Source organism: Annulohypoxylon maeteangense (genome assembly GCF_022496945.1).
Source record: "Annulohypoxylon maeteangense strain CBS 123835 unplaced genomic scaffold GGS22scaffold_3, whole genome shotgun sequence".
Taxonomy (NCBI): domain Eukaryota; kingdom Fungi; phylum Ascomycota; class Sordariomycetes; order Xylariales; family Hypoxylaceae; genus Annulohypoxylon; species Annulohypoxylon maeteangense.
This window is the reverse complement of record NW_025953250.1, coordinates 2362120-2388271: the sequence shown is the minus strand read 5'-3', so window position 1 is coordinate 2388271 and position 26152 is coordinate 2362120. Positions and strand designations below refer to the sequence as shown.

Below are 26152 nucleotides of genomic sequence, written 5' to 3'. Positions count from 1 at the left end.
TCCCACTCTGTCCACTGTAGTGGGAATAGACGGCGGGACGGGTATCCAATCAACTAAGCTGCATGTGATAGTTTAGTACCCGTCCACCCACGCAGCCCACGCAGCCCACGTACCGCTAGGCCGTCTTTTTGCGGAAATACCGCTGCCTGACATGCATAGCGCAATCTTGTTACCAGATCCTACAAAACAGGCGAGAGGGCCGCTTCCACTGAACTTTTTAACTTAGGGCTCCTACGACGCAATTGCGCAGAACCTTTCCATTCCTACCTCCACATCCAACTGGGATCTTTTGCTTTCCCTCCTTCTATATTCAGCGCTCTACAAAGTTCCCTTTTGAAGCTATTTTGGCCCGCACCGGAGCCTGTGGCCCCTCCCACCACGCGGCTGTCCACATGAAACGTGCGCACTGAGTAGGAACTGCGGCATTCTATCTTTTACGCTAGTATTTAGTGTTTGTTTTAATATAATTGCCTGGTGATTATATGTGAAGTTTTATAGAATAGGGCTAAATTGTCAAAGCCGTATCAGACGCTAGATTAGGTACCTAGAAGCCTACTTGGTAACGACAACCCGGTAGATTGCTGTACAACTACCTACTTCAATAGGTGTCCAGGAGCATATCTGTTGTTCTCCAGATTATGTCGATCATTAAGGAACTATACTAGCTCCCAAGGAAGCGATAATAACTGCCAGTTTAAGGTGTATCGAATATTAAAACCCCCATATTAAATCACATCATCAATATACGAAGATATCAGGAGTTTGTTTACAAGTCTGCAAGCTAAAATCTAAGCTAAGCTAAGCCAACGGGATATGCGCAAACTATTAATCACGTGATCTGAAACCGGATAGGGGGCTGGTTTTTAAAAAAGCAAAAAAAGACGACGATCACTCCCGAATCGGATCTCTCGCTTGTTCGCCTGTAAAGCTTGGTCAGCAAAAATAGAGTGTGTACATGAGAGCTTAGGCACAGTCAGCCATTAGCTGAGGATATCGGGTTCTTAAAGGATTGATGGAATCAATCTGTCGAATATTGCACATCCCGATATCCAGTACCTAAGGCACGAGAACTGAGGCATTCGGTAACCGGGGTGTAGATAGACGCAGGGTAGGCTAATGGGGGGGTTGCAGTTTGTAATCTCTTTGAGATCAACGTATTCTAGAATAACAACAACACATGTGCATGAGTTAGAGATGTGTGGCGGGTAAAAAAAAAGTACATTGACGAAGTAGGATCGCGGCTGAATAGAGGCTCTCTATTGGATGCAGGGCGGGTAGGATTTCTTTCTATAACAATGACGACCAGGACGACGTCTGGAGTAAACGTGGTCTATACCTAGTCATTATGGGGGATCCCCAAGCTTGATAGGAGATCGTCGACCTCGACACAAGTTTGGACGGCCGATTTTATGCATGTCGAGTAGTTTGGTTCACGAAATCCTCGTTTGTTCACGTTTTTCACGGTCCCGAGAATTCGCGCCACATGATCGCATGTTTGCAGATGCTTGAATTGACCTTGATCCGCCCCTCGGCAAACTTCCCGAGTCAGTTACGGAGTTAGAGCTATGTATGTTTGATGCACTCCTTGATCTTAGGTTGAGTGTTGGTTGGATTAAGGCGTCGGTAATGATGAGTATGACGATATGATATCCCCGAGTCGACATATTTGAAACCTTCCCACGGTTAAATCCGGTCCTCCTCCAGTTCCTCTTGTAGTAATATGATGATATCCTTCTGGCATTCTTAGAGGAGAGAATTTACGAATTTAGAAATAGCATCATCGTTGTCCATGTCGCCCATATGCCTTCGCTAATCACCACCTAAAGGGGGCTTCTGGACCAAACATTCACAATTCTGGGTCATGCGATCGGATCCGGGGAACGCAATTCTAGGCCGACTTCGCGACCTGCGACTCTCCTCATCGACCGGTTTGGAATATCGGCAACTCCACCGATGATCATCGTGTCGAGTTACGCGTTTAAGCCATTAACACCATCTCTTATGCTTCATCGCTGGGTCTTCACGGAAATCGCGGAGATTTTGTGTTTCCCATCTTTATGGCGTTTTGATCCACCTAAAGTGAGGTTTTCGTTCAAGTACGAATTATCGTAGACCTATTTGCCGTTGCCGAAGCGAACAGACCTTCTGCCTTTTCAGATATTCTCTCAACACGCGATTTGTGTAGATGATGGGACGACGCCTCACGATACACGTACGCATTCTTTGTTAGTGGATATAGCGAGTGGGTACCTGCAGAAGTGTGCAGTGTGCAGTCGCTGCAGTGTGTAGTAGGATTTCTATCTGATCGGTTTCGAGAATCTTTTGAGAAGAATCCTATTGCAACCAAACAGAGGATCTTAATGGCCGATTCAGACTGAATACCTTGTCGTCTGAATCTTTTTTGGCAGCTGCTAAAGCTGAATCACATGAAGCCTTGTTGAATCAGCTGGGATCAACCATGATGGACGGGTTGGTCTCAAGACTAAACACTGTCTAAGGGCCATCTTAAATCCTTCATGACACTATTCACTGGGACGACTCGTAAATGTAAGGTTTAAGCGTCGTATCAGAATATATGGACGACAATAAATACATAAAAGCTGTATAAGGTAAGTTGAAGTGTAATGTATGATGTATAAAATATGATGGGATAAATTATTCCCTAGGAACTATTTTTAGTTATTTTTAGAGCACGACCCAGTACCCAGTAGCCGTAATAACGTGTAACAGACTAATATTAAGCTTGAATTTTAACTTTCCTTAGACCCCGTTACCGTGCTATTATCCGCATGTGCATAGCTTAAAAGACCTATTATTTGCAAGTCTCCAATTGTAGATTAAAGAGGAGTGAGTCTATGAAGGAAATGAAAGAATGGTGTGGTGATCTGACGGTACAACGACATGGTAGACACAGTAGATCTAATGTTACTTAATACAGATTACATTGGTAGCTACCTACCGTCCAGGTCGTTGCGGGAGCGGATTGGGTATTAATGGAAGATCACTGAGGTTTGGACCTATCGCAACACTGTAAGCTCTATGTGCGTAAGTAAGATATTTTTAACGAGATAGGCCATTGGTGCTGGCTATCCGAGCTGGGGTGATGCTTCCTAGGCTCCCTAAGCCTGGTAAGTGCTGGCTGCTGGCTGGGTGACGGGTGGTGGGTGATGAGTGCTAGTGATGGGCTATGATAAAAAAAAGTGGCCGTACATTTAGTTGATTTCCAATGCTGCGGCTTTAGGGCTTCAAGGACTACGAACCTTAGCTTACTATTCTTAAACGCCGATTTCTTTACATAAGTGTAAATACGAATGAGGTGTATGGTAAACGCTGCCTATCGAACTTGCGGCATCTGATAATCCTTCAGAATTTTATTCATGCTTGGGTCTTCAGTTCTGGGTCTTCAGTTTTGAACAGAATCCAGATAACCAAACAGTGGAGGAAGCATTGATAAGCTCGCCGCAGCAAACAGTTTTTAGCAGTTTTAGCACCTTTTCCTCCCTGCCGGTCTCAAGTCTGCGCCAGTCTCAGGGTCTCTAGTCTGTTCAGGGTCCATGTTCTACCCATGTCTGTGCCTGCTGACTGCAGGCCGGTGATACACGCGGCGCCATACCCAAACTGAACAAGCTGCACAGGGGGGCCTTGCAATTCCATATGTACCATGTAGCTGTGTGTATTCCACTAGGGACAGGGGTTGGTTCTCTAAGCCGTCCGTAAGATATCTTATATATGGGATGCATCTCAATCTTCAGAATTTACACCTACGAAGATCACAGCATGCAGAACCAATTCTCAAACAAAATCACAATGGGTATGACACCAACTAGCCGGGCAACTGCCCAAAGTCCAGGTGAGTACGATGCCAAGGAGAACCATGAGAATCATGGGAATCTCACTACTCGGCATATGAGTAGAGCTAACGCACTAGTGAATAGTCTCAGGTCGCTCAACGCCAAGGAGGGAACACAAAGCCAAGCGTCGCGCACCCAATACCTTGGTATGGACGCAGCCGCGAACGATTCCTCCAGATATGCAAAGGAGTCAAATGGCAGCGAGATCTCAGAGCCCTGTAACAGTAGCACATGAACCAATACATCACGACACTCAAAAACAACAACCACAACCACAAATAACACAACAATTAACGCCACCAAGCATATTATCGCGGGCCAGCATGTCACCATGGGACAGCGATACGATGCATGTCGATCTGGGGGATACGACAGACTTAACAGATGATTTTTGTCTACCAGATCTCATGCAATCTCCTGCATTATCCAAAACATCATGTCTACCGAGAGCGTTATTATCAAATACACCATTATCATTAACGATGGATGATTTAGGAGGGATGGAGGGAATAGATGCCAGTAAATGGACACCCCCAGCCTCTGAGAGAGATTCTAGCTTAGAACCTGCGGATGTCAAAGGTTTCAACGCAGTGCACCTAGCTGCCTACTACGGACAACACTCGATCATGCGACTCCTATTATCAGCCTGCCCAGAAGACACCGACGCTGTCAACGATAAGGGCCAATCAGCATTACACATCGCGGCTGCTGAAGGCCACACGGAAGTGGTACGCGAACTTCTCGACCTAGGCGCGAATGCCTTCTTACAAGACATCGACGGCCAAACCGTATTGCACGCTGCGGCTTCATCTGGCTCCATACAAACGGTATTAATACTACTTGATCGAGATCCGGGGATGATAAGGGTACCAGATAGCACTGGACATACTCCATTGCACAGGGCGGTTATGCAAGGAAATGAAGAGGTTATACGGTCGCTGTTAAAAAGAGGAGCCGACCCACGAACCACGATAGCATGAGATGAGATGATGTACAACATTTTTTCTACGATGCCGCCTAATCACTGTATATTTGCGGAGTCTTGTCATTTATTAGATTCGGGCGGGCGGCATTTAGGTCACGAGCTCATAAACGAGATAGCACGGCATGGGGTTTTATAAACGGCATGACCTGGTAAAAAGGCGCCCGAGAGAATCCAACACGAACATAAAGAATCAATATACCCAGAAATTCAGATTTCAATGCAAATTTACTTCAAAACCTTTCGATGAACCTGTATTCTTTTGCGTGACATGTCACATTTTCGTATCTCAATTGTTGACTTTCACAATTCACGATTTCACTATCACCACCAACCCCCTGGCAATAATACATGGTATAATACTTGAGCTAACCTCGATTTTGGATGACAGACATTAGATCTGATATCATATTGTATCATATCAGAGAAGGAAGCTTTCTTACAACGGCATCTAAAAGCGGTACCGAGATGACGTGAGAAGCAATAAAATTCATATAGCGGTATGAAATTTCGCTATCGACGCCGAGAGCGAAAGCTCGCAGTAGCCTGCTTGGAGGAATATAAATAAGCGGCATGATTCGTTGCCGATGATGTGGGAGGCGTTGGAGGCGTTCTGGAACCTTGACGTATCGAGATATGAATACAACTATATGCTGTACGCTGTACGCTGTATGCATAATTAATTAAACGCGTGCTTGGCTTCTTGGGTAGCATCCAACCCCAAAACACCACATGCTGCACATGAAGCTGATCGGACTTTTTTCGTTAAAGTTTCGAAAAGAAATTAAGTTATGACTGAATCAGCCCTCGAACGCCACATTATCTTAGCATCAGTACCTGGGATGAGGATATCAGGCTATCAAGAAAGCAGTCAGGGCAGCATGGCAGGGTAAGCTACATGATTTGATCATAGTACATAGTACGTAAAAGTACAGGATACGGGTTAGTGTGTTCTAATAAATAACCCTTGAGGGGTTGTCGGCCAAGCCGAACGACACCAATGTAGCTTTCGTCTGTTCCCGGCAGCTGGGGGCCAGAAAAAGCCACACAAAGTCCAACCGTCGTTCTCGGCAAGGAAAGTTCTCAAACCAAAGGCGGTCAAGGTCATGGCATCATCATCCAATCCCACAATAACAAGCACCGGAAACTATTGGCAGAAGCTTAAATCTACCTACCGTCAATCTACCGGCACTTCTTGGTATCACCGGCATTACATTCTCACCACCTGGGCAAGCAGCCAAGCAGCTAAACCACCACCACCTGCATTACCTCGACGGGGCTGGGAGGAATTGTCTTAGTTTCTCGACTATTGCTCCTTGGCCCCAAGACTTAGCTAGATAGTTAAGCATCGTTAAGCATTGCTAAGCATTCGCCAATCTTTTCTATCTAACCCGTCCGTGTCACCATCCTATGGAAGTAAAACCCACACCCAACTACGGATCGCGCAGAAGTGCGGCGCTGTATTCGAGTGAAAAGACTTGATACCCGCCATAGAAGCGGGTCTCTCTACGTAAGTCTATCCCGAATCGCTCTAGAGGCAGTGGGGGCCTAGATATGTGCCTAGGCTGCTAGGTTAATTGTTTGGGTCACGATGAGGGGGAATTTCGAAGGATTCTTGCGGCGCTTTTATTACCTAAGGTGATCGTCCATCCGTGATGCACCACCTGCCTACTACGGTACGGTGCGGTTCGCCGCATCTGCGTGTCTCATTTCTCTAATTCATACAAACTCCTCTCCTTAGCGAGAACGAACGACGCAAAACAACGCAAACCCTCTAAACTGAATACAGCTGACAACTTGGAACCTTCCATCTACCAATGTTAATTTCTTTTCGCTCTAAATTGTGACATTCAACACAGAGTACTCCACAAAGGTTATCCGTACACCCCCAAAATTGACCTAGCAGTGCCTTGTACAATGTAAATCTCATGATGAAAAAAAAATCTATGTTTCCCCCATTCCCGTTCCGTAAAACGCCCGGAGCTCACGCATCCCACCCGCTGAGAACCTTCCACTTGACAAACATGCCGTGCTTGGGACGGCCGGAGAAGCCTCCGTTCGAGGTCTTCATGTTGCTCTCGTCGCGCAGCTCCTCGTCGACCAAGTCGAACTCGAAGCGCCCGACCCAGGCCGCAAGAACACACGCCATCTCCGCTTTCGCGAAGCCCATCGCCACGCAGCTGCGAACGCCCTGCATGAACGACAGGTTGGCGTACTTCGACACCGCGCCGCCGGTCGAGTTGAACGAGCCGTCGGCGTTGAGCCATCGTCGCGGGTTGAAGACGTTGGCGTCGGGTCCCCACGCGTCCTCGTGACGGTGGATCCCCTTGATGGGAATGACGATCGATATCCCCTTCGGCAGCAGCTGCCCGCAGACGACGGTGTCCTGCAGCGGCTCGCGCAGCGTCTGTGGGATCGGCGGGTACCAGCGCAGAACCTCGGCGATGAAAGCCTGCATCAGCGGCATCTGCTCGACGTCGGCGCTCGTCACCTTCTTGTCGCTCGCCGCGTCGTTGCTGCCGGTGGGGTCCGGGAAGTGGGCTCGCGCTTCGGCGCGAAGCAGCTCTTGCCACTCTGGGTGCAGACACATCATGTATACTGCCCAGGTGATCCCCACGGAGATCGTCTCGTGTCCGGCTGCCATGAATGTGGAGAGTTGGTCGATCAGCTCCTCCTCGTCGGCGTCTGCGACTTCCTCGTAGTGGAAACATAAGCTGAGTAGATCTTTGCCCTTTTCGCGTGTCTTGTCCGCGACTTCGAGACGCTTCTTGTTGAGAAGATCGCGACATACGCCTCGGAAGACGGGCACGTATTCGCGTAGACTGCGGTTCCATTTGTTGGGGATTCCGTCAATCAACCAGGGCGGGAACCAGAGCTTGAGAAGGGCTTGGAAGAGGTAGCCGCGGGTAGGCTCTAGTGCGAGACGGTAGGTCTTGGCGAGCTTGGAGTTTTCGTCTTGGATGGCGCCGAAGTTCGCGCCGAGAGTCGCCATGGTGACGATGTCGAGGGCGGCGCGAGACGACCAGTGGCCGACTTCGAAGACCGATTCGCCGGTGCGCGACTGCGAAGTCACGATACCGGCTAGCTTCTGCGTAACTTCGCATGTCTTGTCCCAGAAGATGGGGTACATCTCACGAACGTGACGTGGGGCGAAGATGGGCAGAAAGGCGCGGCGCTGACGTCGGTGGTGTTGGCCCTCAGCCAACACCAGACCGATGCCGAGAAGTTTCTCGGCGAGCCATAGGATGAACTTGGGCTTGATGAACTCGTCCGCACGAGTGCAGAGTTCTTGGATCACCTTGGGAGACGTGGCAATGACACGAGGCGTGTTTAAGATGTGCAGGTAGTAGATGAATCCATCGTTAGGAATGGTGCGAATCCTAGAATCCAATTAGTCAAAAGCACGTTAGGTACCTAGATAAATGAGAAGAAAAAAAAAGATTTGCGTGACTTACCACCCCGCCTCAGTCTCACCCGTTCCAACCGAGAAGCATTGCAAGAAGTGACCATTCCACCAAGTCCCACCTGTCGGCTTTGGTAATCTGTTGAGGGGACTCAGCCACTTGGGGTGGATTATCCACGAGTATAGAATCCATCCGACCAGAATGATGGAGTAGAGGGCAACGAATGTTTTGAAATGGCTGGCGTTGGAAAGAAAGGTTCCCTCGGGTAGAGGTCTATAGCGCACGAGAGCATATGTGCCAGCTCCGGCTGTGGCCTGGAGCAATAGCCAGGAAGGTATCGCCATCGTGAGAGCTTAGTCACCAGTGCCGATCTATCTGAGTAGAAGGTCTAGGTACTATGTATATATGTAATGAATGCACGGTGAAAGGTGGGCTTGGTTACAAAAGTTCTGTGACATTGTCGGTGGTAAAGAGCGTTCATTTAGTCTATCACTCGCGCCTCACGATTTGTGGGGGCCGACGACGACCATACGGGAGAGGATAGATCTGGATAGACTGGACTAAGAGAAAATGGCTGGGATTTCCTAATGAGGAAATAGTTGGCTATTACCCTTTTCGGCAGGTTCCACTTTGGGCCATAGGGCTGATGGAATCCTTTGACATTTCGAACGAAAACACGCCAGAGCTAACGTTCTATTCATCGTTCGATTGAAAAACCGAAGTTGGAATGCCTTGGATTTTTGCTTGGGATATTATAATCTTTCTTGTCGAGATAGCCTCACCGCACGGCCCAAAAACGTGCGATTGGGATTGGACTAAAGGGGTAATGTGGTAGTGGTGGGTTGTGTAATTGCCGGCTTACGGTATGCAGCCCGTGCCAAGAGATGCCGTTTCCGTGTAATTACGGGGGACCGAATAGGAGATGCAGTCCAACTGTAAGCTGAGTTCCGCTCGACTAGATTTGCTTCAGATAACACGGCTCGGTTTTGGACCACTTTAGTCAATAAACTACTTTCTCTTTAGGAACCGATCGTCGTTATGTCGAGGAAACTTGGACGAACGAAACTCAAGTGCAGGTATTTTTAGAAAGCCACTATAATCCTTTTCCCCCTGAGGGTATTTAGTGAAACCCAAAATAGAAAGTTGATAGGGAATATCGTCTAATCAGAGAACTGTGAGTGGTTCGTGATGTCATGACGAACGAAGTATGCATCAATTGAAAACAAGCGATTAGTAATGACAGGCTCGGACTCTGGTTTCAAGTCCCCCAGATCTGCGGGATAAGCTGAGCCCAAACAGTTCGCCTCAAGTTTGGTTCCGCTGAAGTGATTGGTGTAAGTAGACTTCATTCCTTCTATCTCGAGACAATCATAAATGCTATTGGCAAATAATGTTAAATCGTAATCTTGAGATTTGTATGTAATCATGATACGCCAGACGTAAGAATATCATCACGAGAAATAAGAGTAGGTAATAAAATATTGGCTTCTAATGTTTATATTTTTGAAACGGTAAAATAAATACAGAAGTAACCGTGAATCAGCGAAACCGGCATCCTTGGTGTAAACACAAACAACCAATGCTAGGAATCTATCGTATCTACCTACCCAAAACATCTCCAAACACCGTAAAATAACAGTTTTCGTACATCAATCAATCAACCAATCCAATCATGCAACCGAGTAAACCAACTTAGTTCCGCTGATCTCGCCCCTCCTAATCATACCAACACCGTTCAATAGACCAGGTAGACCACCCTCCTCAACACGAACCGAGTGAGGCCTAATCTTGCCACCATCCAACAAGTCCTGAATGCGACCGAACAGAGGACCAGCAAGATCCTTAAGTCTCGGTTCAGGCTCGCAGCCGTAGGGAGCAGGCCAGTGCGAACCGTCTCCGGCAATGCGGGTGGCTAGGATCCAGTCAGGGGTGATGACCTTGCGGGTAGCCAGGGTGTCGTTGAAGGGGTTCAGAGCAGTGTAGTGACCACCGGCGCGACCGAGCGCAGCGTAGCAGAACTTCATGGAGGAGTCCTCGGCGAAGCAGTCGATGGCGTACTCAAGGACGTTCTTGGTGTCGGTGCGGATCTGCTGCGCGCAGTTCGCCGACTTGTAGTCGTACACCGTGTCGGCGCCGTACGACTTCACCAGCTTGAAGTTGTGCGGCGAGCACGTCGTGATGGTGGGGAAGCCGCAGATCTTGAGGAGTTGCAGCATCATGGTTCCTGTGGATGTGCTGCCGCCGTAGACGAGGACCGTGGGCAGAGGCGAGGTGGATGTGTTGTCTAGTATGCTTAGAGGCATCCCGAGAGACCAGAATAACACCATGCTGGCTGAGGCGATGGCGGTGCCCATCGAGGCGGCGTCCTCGAAGGACATTGTCTCCGGGACCTTGAGAGTTAGGTCACCGGGTAGTGTTACGTACTCGGCGAAAGCTCCGGCTAAGGGCTTCTCCTTGTTCACTATGCATCGAGTTAGTTATCGATGCTTTGGAGTTTTTTGGCGCTAGGAATTCACTTACTGCCGCTGGCACAACCGCAAACTCGGTCGCCCACCTTCAGATCCTTCTTTACATCAGCGCCAATGGCGACGACGGTGCCTGCCAAGTCGAAGCCGAAGATGCAGCCAGGTGTGATGAAGTCACCGACGAGCTTGGTGTCGACAGGGTTCAGAGCCACGGCCTTGACCTTGACGAGGATGGAGTCCGGCTTAAGCTCCGGGACGGCGGTCTCGTTGGAAACGAGAAACTCGCCCGAAGGGCCGGCGATGACAGCCGTTTGTGTGGTGGGGATAGTGGCAGACATTGTGATAGTATAGGGTAGTACTGGGTAGATAGAGTATGGCACTGAGATTTGATGTAAGATTGAGATTTGTTTTTTTTCGTGCTGGCTGTACTCTAAATGATCATTCGACCTTTCACATCATTCGATATCTTACGACGAATATGCTAAGTAAATATGTCGAAGTTTTGATATATTGATTTCTAGATAAATCGTCCAGTACAAATCCCTTAATGCTCCTCAGCCCTACCAACTATGGTTAGCTAAGGAGCTGCCGAATCGGGTAGCGGTTTTCAAACTAAGCCTTCAAGATTTCCTAATCAGGACGCTACCCCAGAACGGCAATGAGTCGCTCACCCTATCTCCCAGGGCGAAATCCGTTAGCACTAATTAGGGCTAAAAAAGGGCAATACAGCCCAAATGGGTTTCTATCTTTAACGTCTTCCTTCGACAGTGGCGCCGATGCGACCACCTCATTATGTATATACTCAAAGCTAGGTAGTTGATAGTTGATATGATAGTTAGTCGTACGATTGAATGTGATCCGAATAAGCTCCTGAATTTTTTTGAAATTTTGTGGACATCGTCTGAGTGCTCTCTAAGCAAAGAACAATGGCGAAACGTACGACAGTCTTGTTTTTGACCAATTCGGAGTTCAGTCAGTCTTCCGTTAATTTGGCTTCGGCCGCGGCGCTCGCCATAGATGAGTCTATGGATGTTCATATCGGCTCTTTCAAGAACCTAGCACCCGTCGTTCCGGCTGGTGTCACTTTCCATGCCCTGGCCGGAAAATGCTTCAAGGACGTCGTGGTAGAGAAGGGCGGCGAGTTCCTGCCAAGACACGCGCCAGGTGTGCAAGGAGCAATCCAGTCCTACAAGGAGACTATGCCGCTGCTCCTTGCTCCATGGGACTCAGATGACTATTTCGTTATTTATGACTCCTGTGTGAACCTGATCAAGGAATTGAAGCCGGCAGCGGTGGTGCTAGACTTTTTGTTCGGCCCCGGCGCCGATGCGGTCAACACTCTCAAGCAACGGCACATCTACCTAAGCCCGGGAACTTACAAGGATCATGCCGTTCACATGCAGCCCTACCTCGGGTTTGCGTGGAAATATCCAGTGTATGTTTTTCTATGCCGGACATTAAAATCAGCAGCCAACTAACAGAAAAACAGCGTATCATCGGGATTTCGCGTCCCCTTACCTTGGTCAAGCATTTTGCCAAACATATACTTGATCTACAACCTGCTGAAGCTGAGCTACTTCATCCCGCGGGTAACAGACTTCATCAAAGCGCGCAACGCGCGGGGCATCGAGGGGAACCTCAGCACCAAGTACAACATGTTCAACTTCGACCTGCTGTACCTGACGCAAGCACGTCCGCAAACCGATTTCCCGCTCACCTACGTCCCAGACAATCTAATTGGCTGCGGGCCGATCCTGCCTCCTTTCGAGCCTCTCGAAAAGGCGGATCCGGAGCTTTACAGGTGGTTGATTGGCCGCCCCACTGTCATCATCAACATGGGCTCCCACGTCACGTACAAGGGCAACCAGATCGGCGAGGTCTTGTCCGCTATCCAGGAGATTGCCGATCGCCACCCCGAGATCCAGATCTTGTGGAAGTGCCCGAAGCCCTCAAAGGAGGAACAGGCGCCGTCTGTTGATAAGGACCTCTTTGGTGATCGCATTAAGATTATCTCGTGGTTGCCGTCGACGCCGGTCGCGGCGCTGACGGCGAGTAAGTCTATCTTGGCGTATGTGCATCATGGTGGATCGAATTCTTTCCATGAGGCTATTGGGGCGGGTGTGCCGCAGGTTGTATGTCCTGTTTGGATTGATACATATGATTTCGCGACGCGGGTTGAGATGATTGGGGTTGGTGTTAGAGGTAATGAGAAGGCTGCCCCGTATGTGAAGGCGGATGAGTTTGCGACTGCCTTGGAAAAGGTGGTGGGGGGCTCGCCTGAAGCGCTGAAGTTTAGGGAGACGGCTAAGAGGATATCGGAACAGGTGGGGTATGTAGATGGTGGGAGGACCGTTGCTGCGAGGCATATTAAGGATATTGCGTTGAAGGTGTAATGCGGGGTTGGGTTGGGTTGGTTTTACTATGGATGTAACGAGGTATCTTCTTTGTTGTAGACTAAGGTTAGCGTTTGGATTGAATTGAATCTCCGGTATATTGTATTATTCATTAAGGCTGTGCATTCTAGTCCTGTTGTGATAGAAAGGATGCGTGGGAGTAGACGATTGATGCTTAATTTGACGAATGCTGACAATGATTATGAATGATATCGTGTTGATGAGAAATTTGTAGGTGTTCAAAGTTCACATTGTAATTACCTATCTTTAGCACCTAACTATCTAAATTAAAAGCTTTAAGATATTTTACCCATTATACGATGAAATATTTGTGAAATAGTCGTCATGTATTACTTATGACAAATGAAATATCTTTTCATCCTAAATTGTATGTTGCCGTTGAATTGTGTACGAATGAATTATTAATGTTTGCTAAGTATATTTTATAGTATTCAATGGGCGTGTTCTTTATTTTATAATTGATATCGAATGAGTTTTTAGTTGATAGCATTTGCATTATTTATTATGGACTTACTTACTACAATACTTCTTGAATTTCTGTTTGTTTTCTACTCTCACCATTAGTCTCTTTAACCATTACCCTCAAAACGCACCGGAGTCCCTTCTATTTAGAGATTTGATCCTACCATGAAGGCACATCAAACAGGATAAAAGTCCGTCTTATTCAAAAAAGGACAGTTTCGCAATATCCGATCAATATTTCTATTGGCCGGATACAAGGAGTGAAACCAACCTTGGAATTCGTCCACGGAACTTCAATATTCATCCATTCACAGTCTTCTCATTTCGGACACTACCTATTAATAATCTCTTTCCTCGGAATAAGTAATGTCCACCTACTATTCATGACTCCTTCTAGTAACCACGCATGTGATTTTGTGACTTAGATGTAAAGTTGCTATATCAAGTGCCAAGATTACATATTGCCATATTAGGAAGTAGGCGGCTATAAATAACGAATCCGATTGGCTTACTTATACAGACAGGGTAAGACTTGGGGAACTCCATGCCTAAGACATCTCCAAAAACTTGTGTCACCTATTGAATTGACTTGCCTGGTATCCGTTACTGCCTGTATTCCAGTAGTTATAACGTTACTTATTCTATAACATCTGTTAACCCAGTAGCTATAATTCCCCTGGGAGAAAGGAACATGTCTTACGGATAACAACTTGGTGAATAGAAACCTTGGAAGATCATTCTTAAGAATGGGATACATAGATCTTTTATTACTTCATACCGAGGTAGTTTGCAGTGAAATATGCAACTTCTATTACAAAAATGCAAATAATATTCGTTTCATTACCTTATGTTGAGACGATGTCATTTTCATACCCCGCAGCTGTTCTAAAATTACTAAACGCAATGTCACACCCAAACAAGTTCCGGAATACAAGTCTTATATGAAACATTTTTTGAATTGGGTTGGATGCACTCGCTTAGACGATGCATTCCTGCTCAAAGACATCAGTGGAAGGTGACCGGTTTGCGCCTCAGTTTTTGCAGTGAAAATTTGCCTCTTAACTATCTATGATTAGGAGAATGAACGTTTTAGGAAACATCGATACTAGGTATTCACCGAAAACAGGACTGATATAATTTGAGGCCACTTGGATGACACTAAACGCAATTGCCTTTTATGATTGGTGCCCCGGTAGTTGAGACAGATCTTTCCATATACCGGCATGTCGATCTCGATGCGCTGGTCATCTGCGGGTAGTAAACCGAGGTAGTTGTTTATTTATGGTAAACAGACTGATGATCCTATGATCCCGATGAATGAAAATATATACTTTGGTATAAGTTCGCAACTCCCGTCCACGCATTCGCTTTCGCTAATCTATAAATTGGAAAACTGATTGGTTGGATCTAGAGGCTGTACAGATAATCTACCTCGGCACAAATTCTCACCACTCCTTCTTGTGCATCACATAATGGACGTGTCTTAAATATCATGATGACTAGTAGCCTAAATGAGATATTTGTAGTATTTGATTTCACGTATATGTACTCATGTTTCTCGGACATAGAATTTTGGATATTATCTCTATTAAAACAATCCAAAGGACTCGACATTCGCCTTGTTATCTATCTAGGTAACAACGATATACATCCTACCCATTGCGACTTGGGAAAGGAGCAACATTGAGAAGATGAAGGGAACTACAGTACCGGGAGACGCATCTGTTGTTTTGGGACTGGGCTAAAAAAGAAAAAAGATCTGAGGAAAGCCGACTTGAAGCGATGGTGGATGTCAAAGAGGTGGACTTGAGGCCTGGCGTATTATTCTCAAACTGGCGACATCTTGGACCTCTCCTGGGACGTTTACGATCGACAAACAGCGAGTCTTATATATATCACGAAACTTGACACTGTCTAGGTTGCGCTTAAGCGTAGCTGATGGGAGGCAAGCAACGGCGAGACTATCTTGGCATAGAGGACGGGTTTCGGCGGGTGAAGCCGGGCAAAATCGGGTTAAGACGATGACCGTTTGTGTGTTACCTAGAAAGAGCCTAAGAGCCAAAATGAAGAAAGGTTGAAAATCGCCAAATCGAACTACCGCCGCAACTCGACGACTAATTCCCGCAACCCTCGAACCCCTTTCGTGCTTCTCATAAACAGGAGGTTGGTAGAAGTCACGTGCATCCTTAGGACTTTACAATGATGTTAGAAAAAGGTTTGTGTTTGTGTTCTTATTCGGGGTAAAAGCAGGCTCACGGATTTGGCAATTGCTTAATTTCTGAATTACCGCCTACTAGGTACTCCACATTCTCCACTGGGAAGTGGCTGTGTCCCCAAACAAGCTTCAGACAAGCCGGGACAAGCTAGCAAGCTTAAAATTGATATCTATTATTAGCGCTTATCTAGGTACAATCGCTTATATGCAGGCCAATCCCACAATCACACAGTCCCCATTCTGGAAACTTTCCCAAACTGGTAATCTCTTTCTTTCAACAACTTACACTTCCTCTTTCGGAATCGACCAAAATCGACAAACCCACCCCAATCTTTACTCAATCTTTACTATCAACAGTGTGGCAATTATGGCCGGGGTCTCAAACAGTCACGCAAGGCTCGCTAGTCAAGGAATCGTCAAGGAACCAGGCTGACAACTACTGCTTCGAGAATACTAGACGATCCAGAGGCACGGTTCATCCTACGTTATACCTTTACGGCTGTTACGGCTGAAAGGATAGCTGTAGATGCTGACATGGCCTAGAACGAGATTAGGAAATGCCATATGGCAGTGTTCGAAATAGGTTGGATAGACCCATCTCCAGCACATCTGATATCGAGTATATGACAGCATCGTATGTTCCGCAAAAAATAATCATCTGGCAACTTATCACAAACACAAGTTGATTTGACAGCGCAACAACTACTCCTCTAACTCGAGCCATTCATTCGATCATACCCGTCCCATCAACATAACGGGTCCTACACTTCTACTTCACCATCATCAATGAACCACACTCGGACATAGCCGCTCGTCATCTCACTCAGAGAAGAACACTTGATTGGTGTCTTGTAACAGCCCACATCCCGCTGCCGTTAAACTATATCCTTTCCTTTCTTTAGATTAGATACCCCTTTAGACCAATCCCCCCCAGTACAATATTCATCATGTCGGGCTACGCCGATTACGCCGAGGAACCCATTGCTGTCATCGGCTCCGGCTGCCGCTTCCCCGGAGGCTCATCCACGCCGTCGAAGCTCTGGGACCTCCTCAAGGCTCCTCGAGATGTCGGTAGCAAGATCGACCGTTTCTCGGCCGAAGCCTTCTACCACAAGGACGGTAGCCACCACGGCACCAGCAACGTGCTCAACTCTTACCTCATCGAAGATGACACCCGTCACTTCGATGCCCAATTCTTCAGCATCCCCGGCTCTGAGGCTGAAGGCATAGATCCCCAGCAACGTCTTCTCATGGAAGTTGTCTATGAAGCCTTAGAGTCATCGGGCCACCAGATTGAGGAGCTGTCTGGCTCATCCACCGCCGTATACGTGGGTGTCATGTGCAACGACTATGCGCACATCACCTACCACGATCTTGAATCTCTCCCCAAGTATGCGGCCACAGGCACGGCTTCGAGTATCCTGTCGAACCGTGTCTCGTACTTCTTCAACTGGACGGGTCCGTCGATGACAATCGACACGGCCTGCTCGTCCTCTCTCATCGCCACGCACCAGGCTGTCCAATCGCTCCGCAAGGGCGAGTCCAACCTGGCTGTCGCGGCAGGGGCTAACCTCATCTTCGGCCCCACCAACTTTGTTGCTGAAAGTAACGTCCAAATGCTTTCGCCCACCGGTCGCAGCCGCATGTGGGACTCGGGTGCCGATGGGTACGCTCGAGGTGAGGGTGTAGCAGCTGTTATGCTCAAGCGACTCAGTGACGCTATCCGCGATGGCGACACCATCGAGTGCATTGTCCGCGAGACCGGTACCAACCAGGACGGTAGAACGACTGGTATCACAATGCCTAGCAGTGTCTCGCAGGCCGAGCTCATCCGAAAGACATACTCCAATGCCGGTCTCTCTCCCTTGACTGACCGCTGCCAATACTTCGAGGCCCACGGCACGGGTACCAAGGCTGGTGACCCACAGGAAGCCGGTGCTATCTACAGAGCCTTCTTCGGCGAGAAGGAGGAATCTAATGACCCTAATGATGTGCTATACGTCGGTGTAAGTGAAATAATATCATCATTGAATAATTCTGCAACAGTGGCTAATACAAATGGAACAGAGCATCAAGACCATCATTGGTCACACAGAAGGAACAGCAGGTGTTGCTGGCCTGCTAAAGGCATCTCTTGCTGTTCAGAATGGCATCATTCCTCCCAACATGCTATTCGAGAACCTCAACCCTGACATCAAGCCTTACTATGGTAAGCTTCAGATCTTGACGGACGCAAAGCCATGGCCTCAATTACCTGCCGGAGTGCCTCGTCGTGCCAGTGTAAACAGTTTCGGTTTCGGTGGCGCCAACGCTCATGCTATCATTGAGAGCTATGAGCCCACAATGGCCAAGCAATACCTGGAAAAGAAGGGCCTTGTGCGACACTCCACTGCCGCCATCCCCTTCGTCTTCTCAGCCAACTCCGAGAAGACTCTAGCCACTCAGATCGAAACCTACCTTGACTTCTTAGAGAACGCCACCGACAGCGATATCAACCTCCGTGATCTTGCTTGGACACTATCGCGCAGATCTGCTTTTGCCCTACGAACTCACGCCTCCGCTCTTACTCTTGAAACTCTACGAACCAAGCTCACTGCTAAGCTTGAGGCCAAGAAGAGCGACAACAAGGCTCTCGGTGTTCGTCCTGCGCACAAGACCAAGTCCATCCTAGGTGTTTTCACTGGCCAGGGTGCTCAATGGCCTCGCATGGGCTACCAGCTTATCGAGTCATCTCCCTTCGCTGCCAGCCGCTTGCAAGAGCTCGAGGATTCTCTCAACAGCCTTCCCGAGGGTGACCGCCCCGAGTGGTCTCTCAAGGAGGAGCTTTCCAAGGCTGCTGATGTCTCCCGTGTCATGGAGGGAACTTTCTCTCAACCCCTTTGCACTGCTGTGCAAGTCGTCCTTGTTGACATGCTGGCTCGTCTTGGTGTTTCATTCGACGTTGTCGTTGGTCATTCCAGTGGTGAGATTGCTGCTGCATACGCTGCTGGCTTCCTCACTGCCTCTGACGCCGTTCGCATTGCCTACTACCGTGGTCTATACGGAAAGCTGGCTGGTGGCGCCGACATTGGCCCAGGTTCTATGTTGGCTGTCGGTACCTCCATGGAGGATGCCGCTGAGCTGGCTGGGCTTTCCACCATGGCTCGCCACGGTCGTTTCACCGTTGCTGCCAGCAACTCTCCCGCTAGCGTAACGCTATCTGGTGACAAGACTGCCATCGACCGTGCTAAGTTTATCTTTGAGGATGAGAAGAAGTTCGTCCGAGCCCTCAAGGTTGACACTGCCTACCACTCTCACCACATGGAGCCTTGTGCGGAGCCGTACATGGACGCCATGGCCCGCATCGGAACTAAGGCTCTCGCCGGAAACGGCAAGTGCCGCTGGTTCTCATCGGTTCTTGGTGGTGAAGAAGTCTCAGATGCGATGGCCGATGTCCTGAAGGACTCTTACTGGCGCGACAATCTTCTACAGCCTGTGCTGTTCTCTCAGGCACTGCAGAAGGCCCTCGAGACTGTCGGCACCCCTGCTTTGGCTCTCGAAGTCGGTGCTCATGCCGCTCTCAAGGGACCTGCCAGCCAGGTTCTCGAGGAGGTCACTGGAACTGAGGTTCCTTACTCTGGTGTCCTTGCCCGAGGCTCTAACGACATCGAGGCATTCTCTGAGGGTGCTGGTGCTGTCTGGGCTCACATCGGTAACTCCGCTGTCAACATTAGCGAGATTGATGCTCTGTTTGCTTCTGTTGAAAGCGACAAGCCTGAGCTTCTGAAGACCATCCCTGGTTACGCTTGGGATCACAGCCAGGTATACTGGGCTGAATCTCGTCTATCTAAGGCTATGCGATTCCGGCCATCTAGCCAACACGAGCTTCTCGGTGTGCGCCTTGAGGCTGGTGAGAACGTTTTCCGCTGGCGCAACTTCATCAAGCCGGGTGAGCTATCCTGGCTTCGTGGTCACCAAATCCAGGGTCAGACCATCTTCCCTGGTGCCGGATTTGCCAGCATGGCTATTGAGGCATCTAGAATCCTCGCAAATGAGAACGATGAGGAGGTTTCTCAGATTGAGCTTCAGGACCTGACCATCCAGCGTGCTGTTGGGTTCATGGATGAGACCATCGGCGTCGAATCCCTCGTGTCTTTGTCCAACTTCCACCACGACCAAACAGCCCGTCTCATTACTGCTGACTTCGTCTGTGAGACCTGCCCGACCAAGGACGCAGCCCCCATTACCACTTCAACTGCTAAGGTTACTCTCCGTCTTGGATACGGCTCTGATGACACGCTGCCCCCACGAGACCCCAGCCAGGACAAGAAGAAGATGACTGATATTGACACTGAGATCTTCTACAACTCTCTCGCTAAGCTTGGATACAACTATAGCGAGATGTTTGAGGGTGTCACCTCCCTGCGACGCGCTACTGAGCAGGCATCTGGCACGATCCACATTGATGCTGCTGAGAACTACCAGACTGAGCTGGCTGTCCACCCCGCGCCTCTTGATGTTGCCTTCCAAGGCATGTTCGGCGCTATCGGTGCCCCTGGTGACGGTCAACTCTGGACTTTAATGGTCCCTACTGTCATCCGCTCAATCCGAATCAACCCGTACTTGAGCGAGAAGACTTCCTGCCTTGGAACTGACCTTCCTTTCGATGCCAGTGTTACTATTGACCCGGCTTCCCATGAGGTTGCTGGTGATATTGATGTCTTCGACTCTGAGGGTAACGCTCTTCTGCTAATTGAGGGTCTCCACGTTACCCCTGTTACCCAGGTAACGGCCCAGGCCGATACTCAGAAGATGACCGAAACTGTCTGGGGTATTGAGAAGCCTAACGCAGCCCGCAAATTCGCTGAGTTCTGGAAGGCTGGTGCTAACTGGACTGAGGATGCTGAGTTCTTTGAACGTGCTTGCTTCTACTACATGAAGAAGTTGTACGACTCCATCACTACCGAGGAGCGCGAAGAGCTTGCTTGGCACCCTAAGAAGTACCTTGCTTGGGTTGAATCAGTTATCAAGGAGGCCGCTGAAGGCACCCACGCAACTATCAAGAAGGAGTGGCTCAATGACACTGCCGATCTAGAGGAGCGCATTAACAAGTTCGCTAAGTCTAACCAGGGCTTCCGTCACCTCAAGACCCTTGGCAAGAATCTTGTCCCATTCGTGCGCGGAGAAGTCGCCCCTCTTGACACTAAGTTGATGGACCATGTGTACAGGAACAGCTTTGGTAGCACCGAGTACAACGGCTACGTCGCTGACCTTGTCAGCCAACTCGCTCACAAGTTGAGAAACATGGAGATCCTCGAGCTCGGTGCTGGAAAGGGCTTCGTTACTGAGGCCGTCATCAACGCTCTTGGCGACAGCTTTGGCTCTTACACCTACACTGACCTCACCGCCGACAACTTCGACTACGCATCTGAGGTTTTCAGAGAGCGAGCCGAGAAATTTATTTACCAGACTTTCGATGTTGAGCAGGAAGCACCGGCTCAAGGCATTATTGAGGGCGGATACGACCTTGTCATTGCTTCTAAGGGCCTTCACGCCACTGCTGAGCTTGAGAAGACGCTTTCTAACGTTCGCAAGCTCCTTAAGCCCGGTGGACAGCTTCTACTTCTTGAGTTCACCGACACTAGCGCTGTTGCACCGTCTTACATGTTCGGCACTCTAGCTGACTGGTGGGTCGGCGAGGCTGATGGAAGACTGCACCACCCTCTGGTCCCGCAACAGGGCTGGGATGCCCTTATGCGCAAGACCGGCTTCTCGGGCATTGACACTGCTACTCCCGAGACCAACTGGTACGGTGTTCCTCTGAGCATCATGCTGACCCAGGCTGTCGACGTCCAGATGAAGCTCATCCGCCAGCCTCTTGAGGCTGAAGCTGATTTGATCAAGCTGCCCAAGCTGCTCGTCGTCTCCGGCGCGAGCGAGTTCTCTGCCAAGGTGCAGGCTGATACCCTCGCCGCCATTGAGCCATATGCTTCTGAGGTTCAAATCATTGAGCGCTTCGAGAACCTCCAAGAAAGCGACTTCGGTCCCAAGCAGCTCGTGCTCGTCTTCACCGAACTTGACGAGTCTGTCTTCCACCCCTTCACTGAGGCCAAGTGGACCGCTATCCAGCTTCTCACTGAGAGAGCTCTTAACGTGCTATGGCTGACTCACGGTGCTGGTGTTTACAACGCTTTCAGCAACATGATGGTCGGTGTAGGACGATGCATGGTTCACGAGAAGCCTGACCTGCGCCTACAGTTCATCGACTATGCCGAAAGGGCTAAGGTCGATGCCAAGTATGTCGCCGAGACTCTGCTTCGAATGCATGTTGCCAGCACCTGGAAGTCTTTCGCTACTCCCTACGTCCCATCTTGGGTCATGGAGCGAGAAATCCGTGTCATTGAGGAGAAGCCGACCATCCCGCGATGCATTCCTTGCATTCGCCTGGACAACCGTTACAACTCGTCTCGTCGCACCATTCGCAACGAAGTACCTCTTAATGGTACTGTTGTCTCTGTCGAGACTCAGGCTGGTGTTTCTGAGCTGCGTGAGGTTCACACTCCTGCCTGGGCTGTTACCTCTAAGGAAGGCTATGTCGACATTAAGGTGCACCGCTCTTCTCTGGCTGCCTTGACCATCCCTTCAGTTGGTTCTCTCTACCTCATCGTCGGTCGCCTAACTGCTGGTGACAAGAAGGTTCTCGCTCTTTCTGAGACTCAGCGATCAATTGTCTCTGTTCCTAAGAGCTGGACCATCCCGGTCGATGTCTCTGATGAGCAAGACACTAGCCTCCTTGTGGCTGCTGCTAACGTCGTCTTGGGGGGCTTCATCCTATCTGGCACACCCAAGGGTACTTCTCTCCTTGCCCACGAGCCTACCAGCCTTGCCGCCGCAGTCCTTAAGGACCTTTCCGTGCGCCGCAACATTGAAGTCAGCTTCACCACCTCCAACAAGGACCACGCTGAGGGTGTTCAATACGTTCACCCCTCTGCTCAAAGGCGAACCATCCAGAGCATTATTCCTCGCACTCTTTCCAGCTACTTGTACTTCTCCGATGCCGAGGACTCCGCTCGCATTGGTGCCCGTATCGAATCGCAGCTTCCCGCCAGCGTCCGTCGCCTGAACCTCGCAAACGGTTTCAGCGACAAGGCCATCGTCGAGCCCCAATCAAGCATTGAGACATCCTCGGATCTGCTCCAGCAGGCGCGGGACTTCTTCGAGTCACACGCAGCCACGCTAGACACAACTGAGCGCGTCGAAGAGCTTGTTCTTGACCTTGTGCCCGGATATGAACGCAACGCCGAGGACTCCACTTTCGTTGTCGCCAACTGGACCTCGCAGAAGGCTGCTTCCGTCAAGCTTGCCCCGCCCGAGAACGTCGTCCAATTCCGATCTGATAAGACTTACTGGCTTGCTGGTCTTACTGGTGAGCTTGGTCTGGTCCTTGCTCGATGGATGGTCCAGCGTGGTGCTCGTCACATCGTCATGACTTCGCGAAACCCCAAGCTCAATGAGGAATGGCTCAAGAGCATGAAGGCTGCCGGTGCTAACATCGTTGCCCTTCCCATGGATATCACTTCAGCTGAGTCTGTGCTTGAGACTTATGCCATCATCAACCAGACCTGCCCTCCCATTGTCGGTGTCTGCAACGGTGCCATGGTGCTCAACGACCAGTTGCTCGCCTCTCAACCCTATGAGGACTTCAACGCTACAATCCGACCCAAGGTGGAAGGTACCCGACACTTGGACGCTCTCTTCCAGCAACCCACTCTCGACTTCTTCATTGTCTTCTCTTCCCTTGCCTGGTTGACTGGTAACATCGGTCAATCCAGTTACGCATCTGCTAACGGTTTCATGGCCGGCACTATGGAGAACCGTCGCCGCCGTGGTCTTGCCGGTTCCGTCATGAACCTTGCTGGTATCTACGGTATTGGTTACATCACTCGTCGTGAGGCCACTCTCATGGATCGTCTTGAGAAGATGGGTTACTCCAACATCTCTGAGTGGGACTACCTCCAATTCTTCGCTGAGGCCGTCCTTGCTGGCGGTGCTGATTCTCCCGCTGATACCTGCTGGGATATATCTTCCGCCGTTAAGCCTGGTGACCCAGATGCCGAGAACCCTCCCCCATGGTTGGAGGTTCCCCGATTCTCCTACTTCAAGAAGGTTAAGGCCCGCACTGCTGGTGGCGAAGAAGGTGGATCCGCCTCTGTCAGGTCGCAACTTAAGGACCAGACCACTATGGAAGGTGTTAAGACAGTACTACTTGGTAAGTTTTCCCTCATTCCTGATGCAATTAATAATTGTTCAATTACTAACATGATAATACAGCTGGTCTTATTGGCACTCTATACAAACTCTTGGGCATGCGCCCTGAGGATAACAGCATCTCGCCTAACATGTCGCTCATCGAGTTGGGTATCGACTCGCTTATGGCTGTCGACATGAGATTGTGGTTCACACGCGAATTGGATCTCGATTTGCCTGTGCTCAAGCTACTGGGTGGTGCCTCAGTCGAAGACATGATCGAGGACACCGCAGCTCGTATATCACCCGAGCTTATCCCCAACGTCATCGACGCTGGAGGCGCCAAGGAGGACGAAGACTCCAACAAGGAGGACACCGAGTCGAACGCAAGCGGAGAGAACACTCCCGACTCAGTGCTAAGCGACTCGGAGCTCGGCGTCGACTCTCTGGTAACAACACAACCACAGAGCTCGGCGGTGTCCGACAACGGAAAGAATTAAAAATATCAACAAAAACAACAAAAACAAATGGGTTAAAATTAAAGGTTTTCATGTTCTATTACGATGTAAAGTATATGTTTCTATCTATCTGGGCTATATATGGGATCGGGTCGGTTTATATCATTTCTTAAGAATTTTGTGTTTTAGATACTTCAGTTAGAGCAATCCTGATTAACAACTATACTTTGGGCTTTTCTGTGCATTGGTGATTTAATTGGTGTGGTCTTGGTAATGGTATGTCTTTGTAAAAAGGGTGTTTGTTGAGGGTTGATGTAGGTTCGAGGAGATTTTGAATTGGGTTTCTTCATTATCGCAGTGGAAAGTTCTCAGGTTGCGGGACATAAATAGGACACCCGACGTTGATAGCCACTACGAAAACCGCGCTACAGCGTGTACCGCTAGAATTGGACGGCGCGCGAAATAACACTAAACCGCTTAACCGCCAACTAATTCAAGTTTAAGAAACGGTTTCAATAGCGCTATACGCACGTCGCATTTAACCACTAAACCCCCTGTAAGAAAAAGGAACCTAGGTAGCGCCGGATAGCGTTATAATTACGACCCGGGGGCGATTGATTATAGTGAGCAATTCCTACCATTCAGCTTTGTATCTCACAATGAATTAATAATATCTCGACAACAGTTTGATCAAAACCTAATAACTGTATCTACAATATAGCATGTATAATTCATCTTACGCAATTAAAAATCCCTTTGAAAGAGTGGTTGAACGATATAAACCTTTAACAACATAGGTGCAGTTGGGATTTTTTAACCGTTGCTGAGCCATTACTTGGCTATTGTTGAATACTAAGCCCTGAACGGCGCTGATTTATAGGGGGGTTGGTGGTAGAATACAGTTTTCATATAGTGTTAGTAACTGCGAATGTTTTTTAAAGTTGAATTGTTTTAAAGGTTTTAGGCATTTCACGCACCGTAAGTTACACCCAAGGTTCCAACGTTGGTATTAAAAGCTTGACATACGTTCAAAAACGATAGACTCCCGTTATAAGTAAATGCAATAACACACCAGAGCTTCGGAATACTTTAGATTTCGTAAATATCATGTATCTGGGGTATTTTCTGCCTTTCCGAGCTATGCGTCACGGCGTATTTGACACTGGAAATGTAGCTGCTAGGCAGGTAAATAAACTCGTAACGCCGGCTCTCTATAAGATGTGCTGCGCTAGGGGTTCAATTGGTACTAGGTATGTTCTATCTACTATTTCCCCCGCTATAAAGATGTTTCCCGCCTAATGAGCCCTCATATCTCCCCCAACCTGAAATCTTTTAAGGAAGTTTAGCGGGGTAGGATACCCCCCGATCTTAACACACCTCCCCTAAACTAAGGCGCTAACATAAGCTGCATGCATCTATGGATGAATAGCGACACGCAATTTGCACTTATAGGTGAAAAGTCTAGGCAGTGAGGCTTTCATCGATATTAACGGATCGCTAAAAGAACCAATATGCTCAGACTTCAAAACTCATCTCATAAACAATTGTAAAATGCCTATAATTCGAAAATCACAAATCATAAACATAAATCGATTGGATCCATACATCTGCAAATCTCAGTGTTGAAACTCGTAAACGCCTTCTATAAGTGCTGTTCTATATACCTCTAAGGATT

The 26152-nt window shown here is 48.8% G+C and overlaps 5 protein-coding genes across 5 annotated transcripts; 3 read left to right on the top strand and 2 right to left on the bottom strand.

Moving 5' to 3' along the window:
* Positions 1 to 4153: 4153 nt before the first annotated feature.
* Positions 4154 to 5086, top strand: GGS22DRAFT_155823 (ankyrin repeat-containing domain protein). Its single transcript, XM_047960272.1, has 2 exons — positions 4154 to 4661; positions 4741 to 5086. The coding sequence occupies exons 1-2, from the start codon at positions 4175 to 4177 to the stop codon at positions 4794 to 4796; spliced, it is 543 nt and encodes a 180-aa protein (XP_047822253.1). The 5' UTR covers positions 4154 to 4174; the 3' UTR covers positions 4797 to 5086.
* Positions 5087 to 6514: 1428 nt separating this feature from the next.
* GGS22DRAFT_96965 (cytochrome P450) lies at positions 6515 to 8699 on the bottom strand. The gene is made up of 2 exons (XM_047968572.1): positions 8289 to 8699; positions 6515 to 8213 (listed from the first exon to the last, which is right to left on the bottom strand). The coding sequence occupies exons 1-2, from the start codon at positions 8579 to 8581 to the stop codon at positions 6818 to 6820; spliced, it is 1689 nt and encodes a 562-aa protein (XP_047822252.1). The 5' UTR covers positions 8582 to 8699; the 3' UTR covers positions 6515 to 6817.
* Positions 8700 to 9907: 1208 nt separating this feature from the next.
* Positions 9908 to 11040, bottom strand: GGS22DRAFT_185794 (putative alcohol dehydrogenase; the record flags this gene model as incomplete). Its single annotated transcript, XM_047964373.1, has 2 exons — positions 9908 to 10698; positions 10758 to 11040. 2 exons carry the CDS (start codon positions 11038 to 11040, stop codon positions 9908 to 9910), a joined length of 1074 nt encoding a protein of 357 aa, XP_047822251.1.
* Positions 11041 to 11628: 588 nt separating this feature from the next.
* On the top strand, positions 11629 to 13095 carry GGS22DRAFT_178258 (glycosyltransferase family 1 protein; the record flags this gene model as incomplete). Its single annotated transcript, XM_047963567.1, has 2 exons — positions 11629 to 12137; positions 12192 to 13095. 2 exons carry the CDS (start codon positions 11629 to 11631, stop codon positions 13093 to 13095), a joined length of 1413 nt encoding a protein of 470 aa, XP_047822250.1.
* A 2991-nt stretch (positions 13096 to 16086) lies between these two features.
* GGS22DRAFT_198165 (putative polyketide synthase) lies at positions 16087 to 24551 on the top strand. The gene is made up of 3 exons (XM_047966101.1): positions 16087 to 17799; positions 17861 to 24041; positions 24104 to 24551. Exons 1-3 carry the CDS (start codon positions 16741 to 16743, stop codon positions 24517 to 24519), a joined length of 7656 nt encoding a protein of 2551 aa, XP_047822249.1. The 5' UTR covers positions 16087 to 16740; the 3' UTR covers positions 24520 to 24551.
* The last annotated feature ends 1601 nt before the right edge of the window (positions 24552 to 26152 follow it).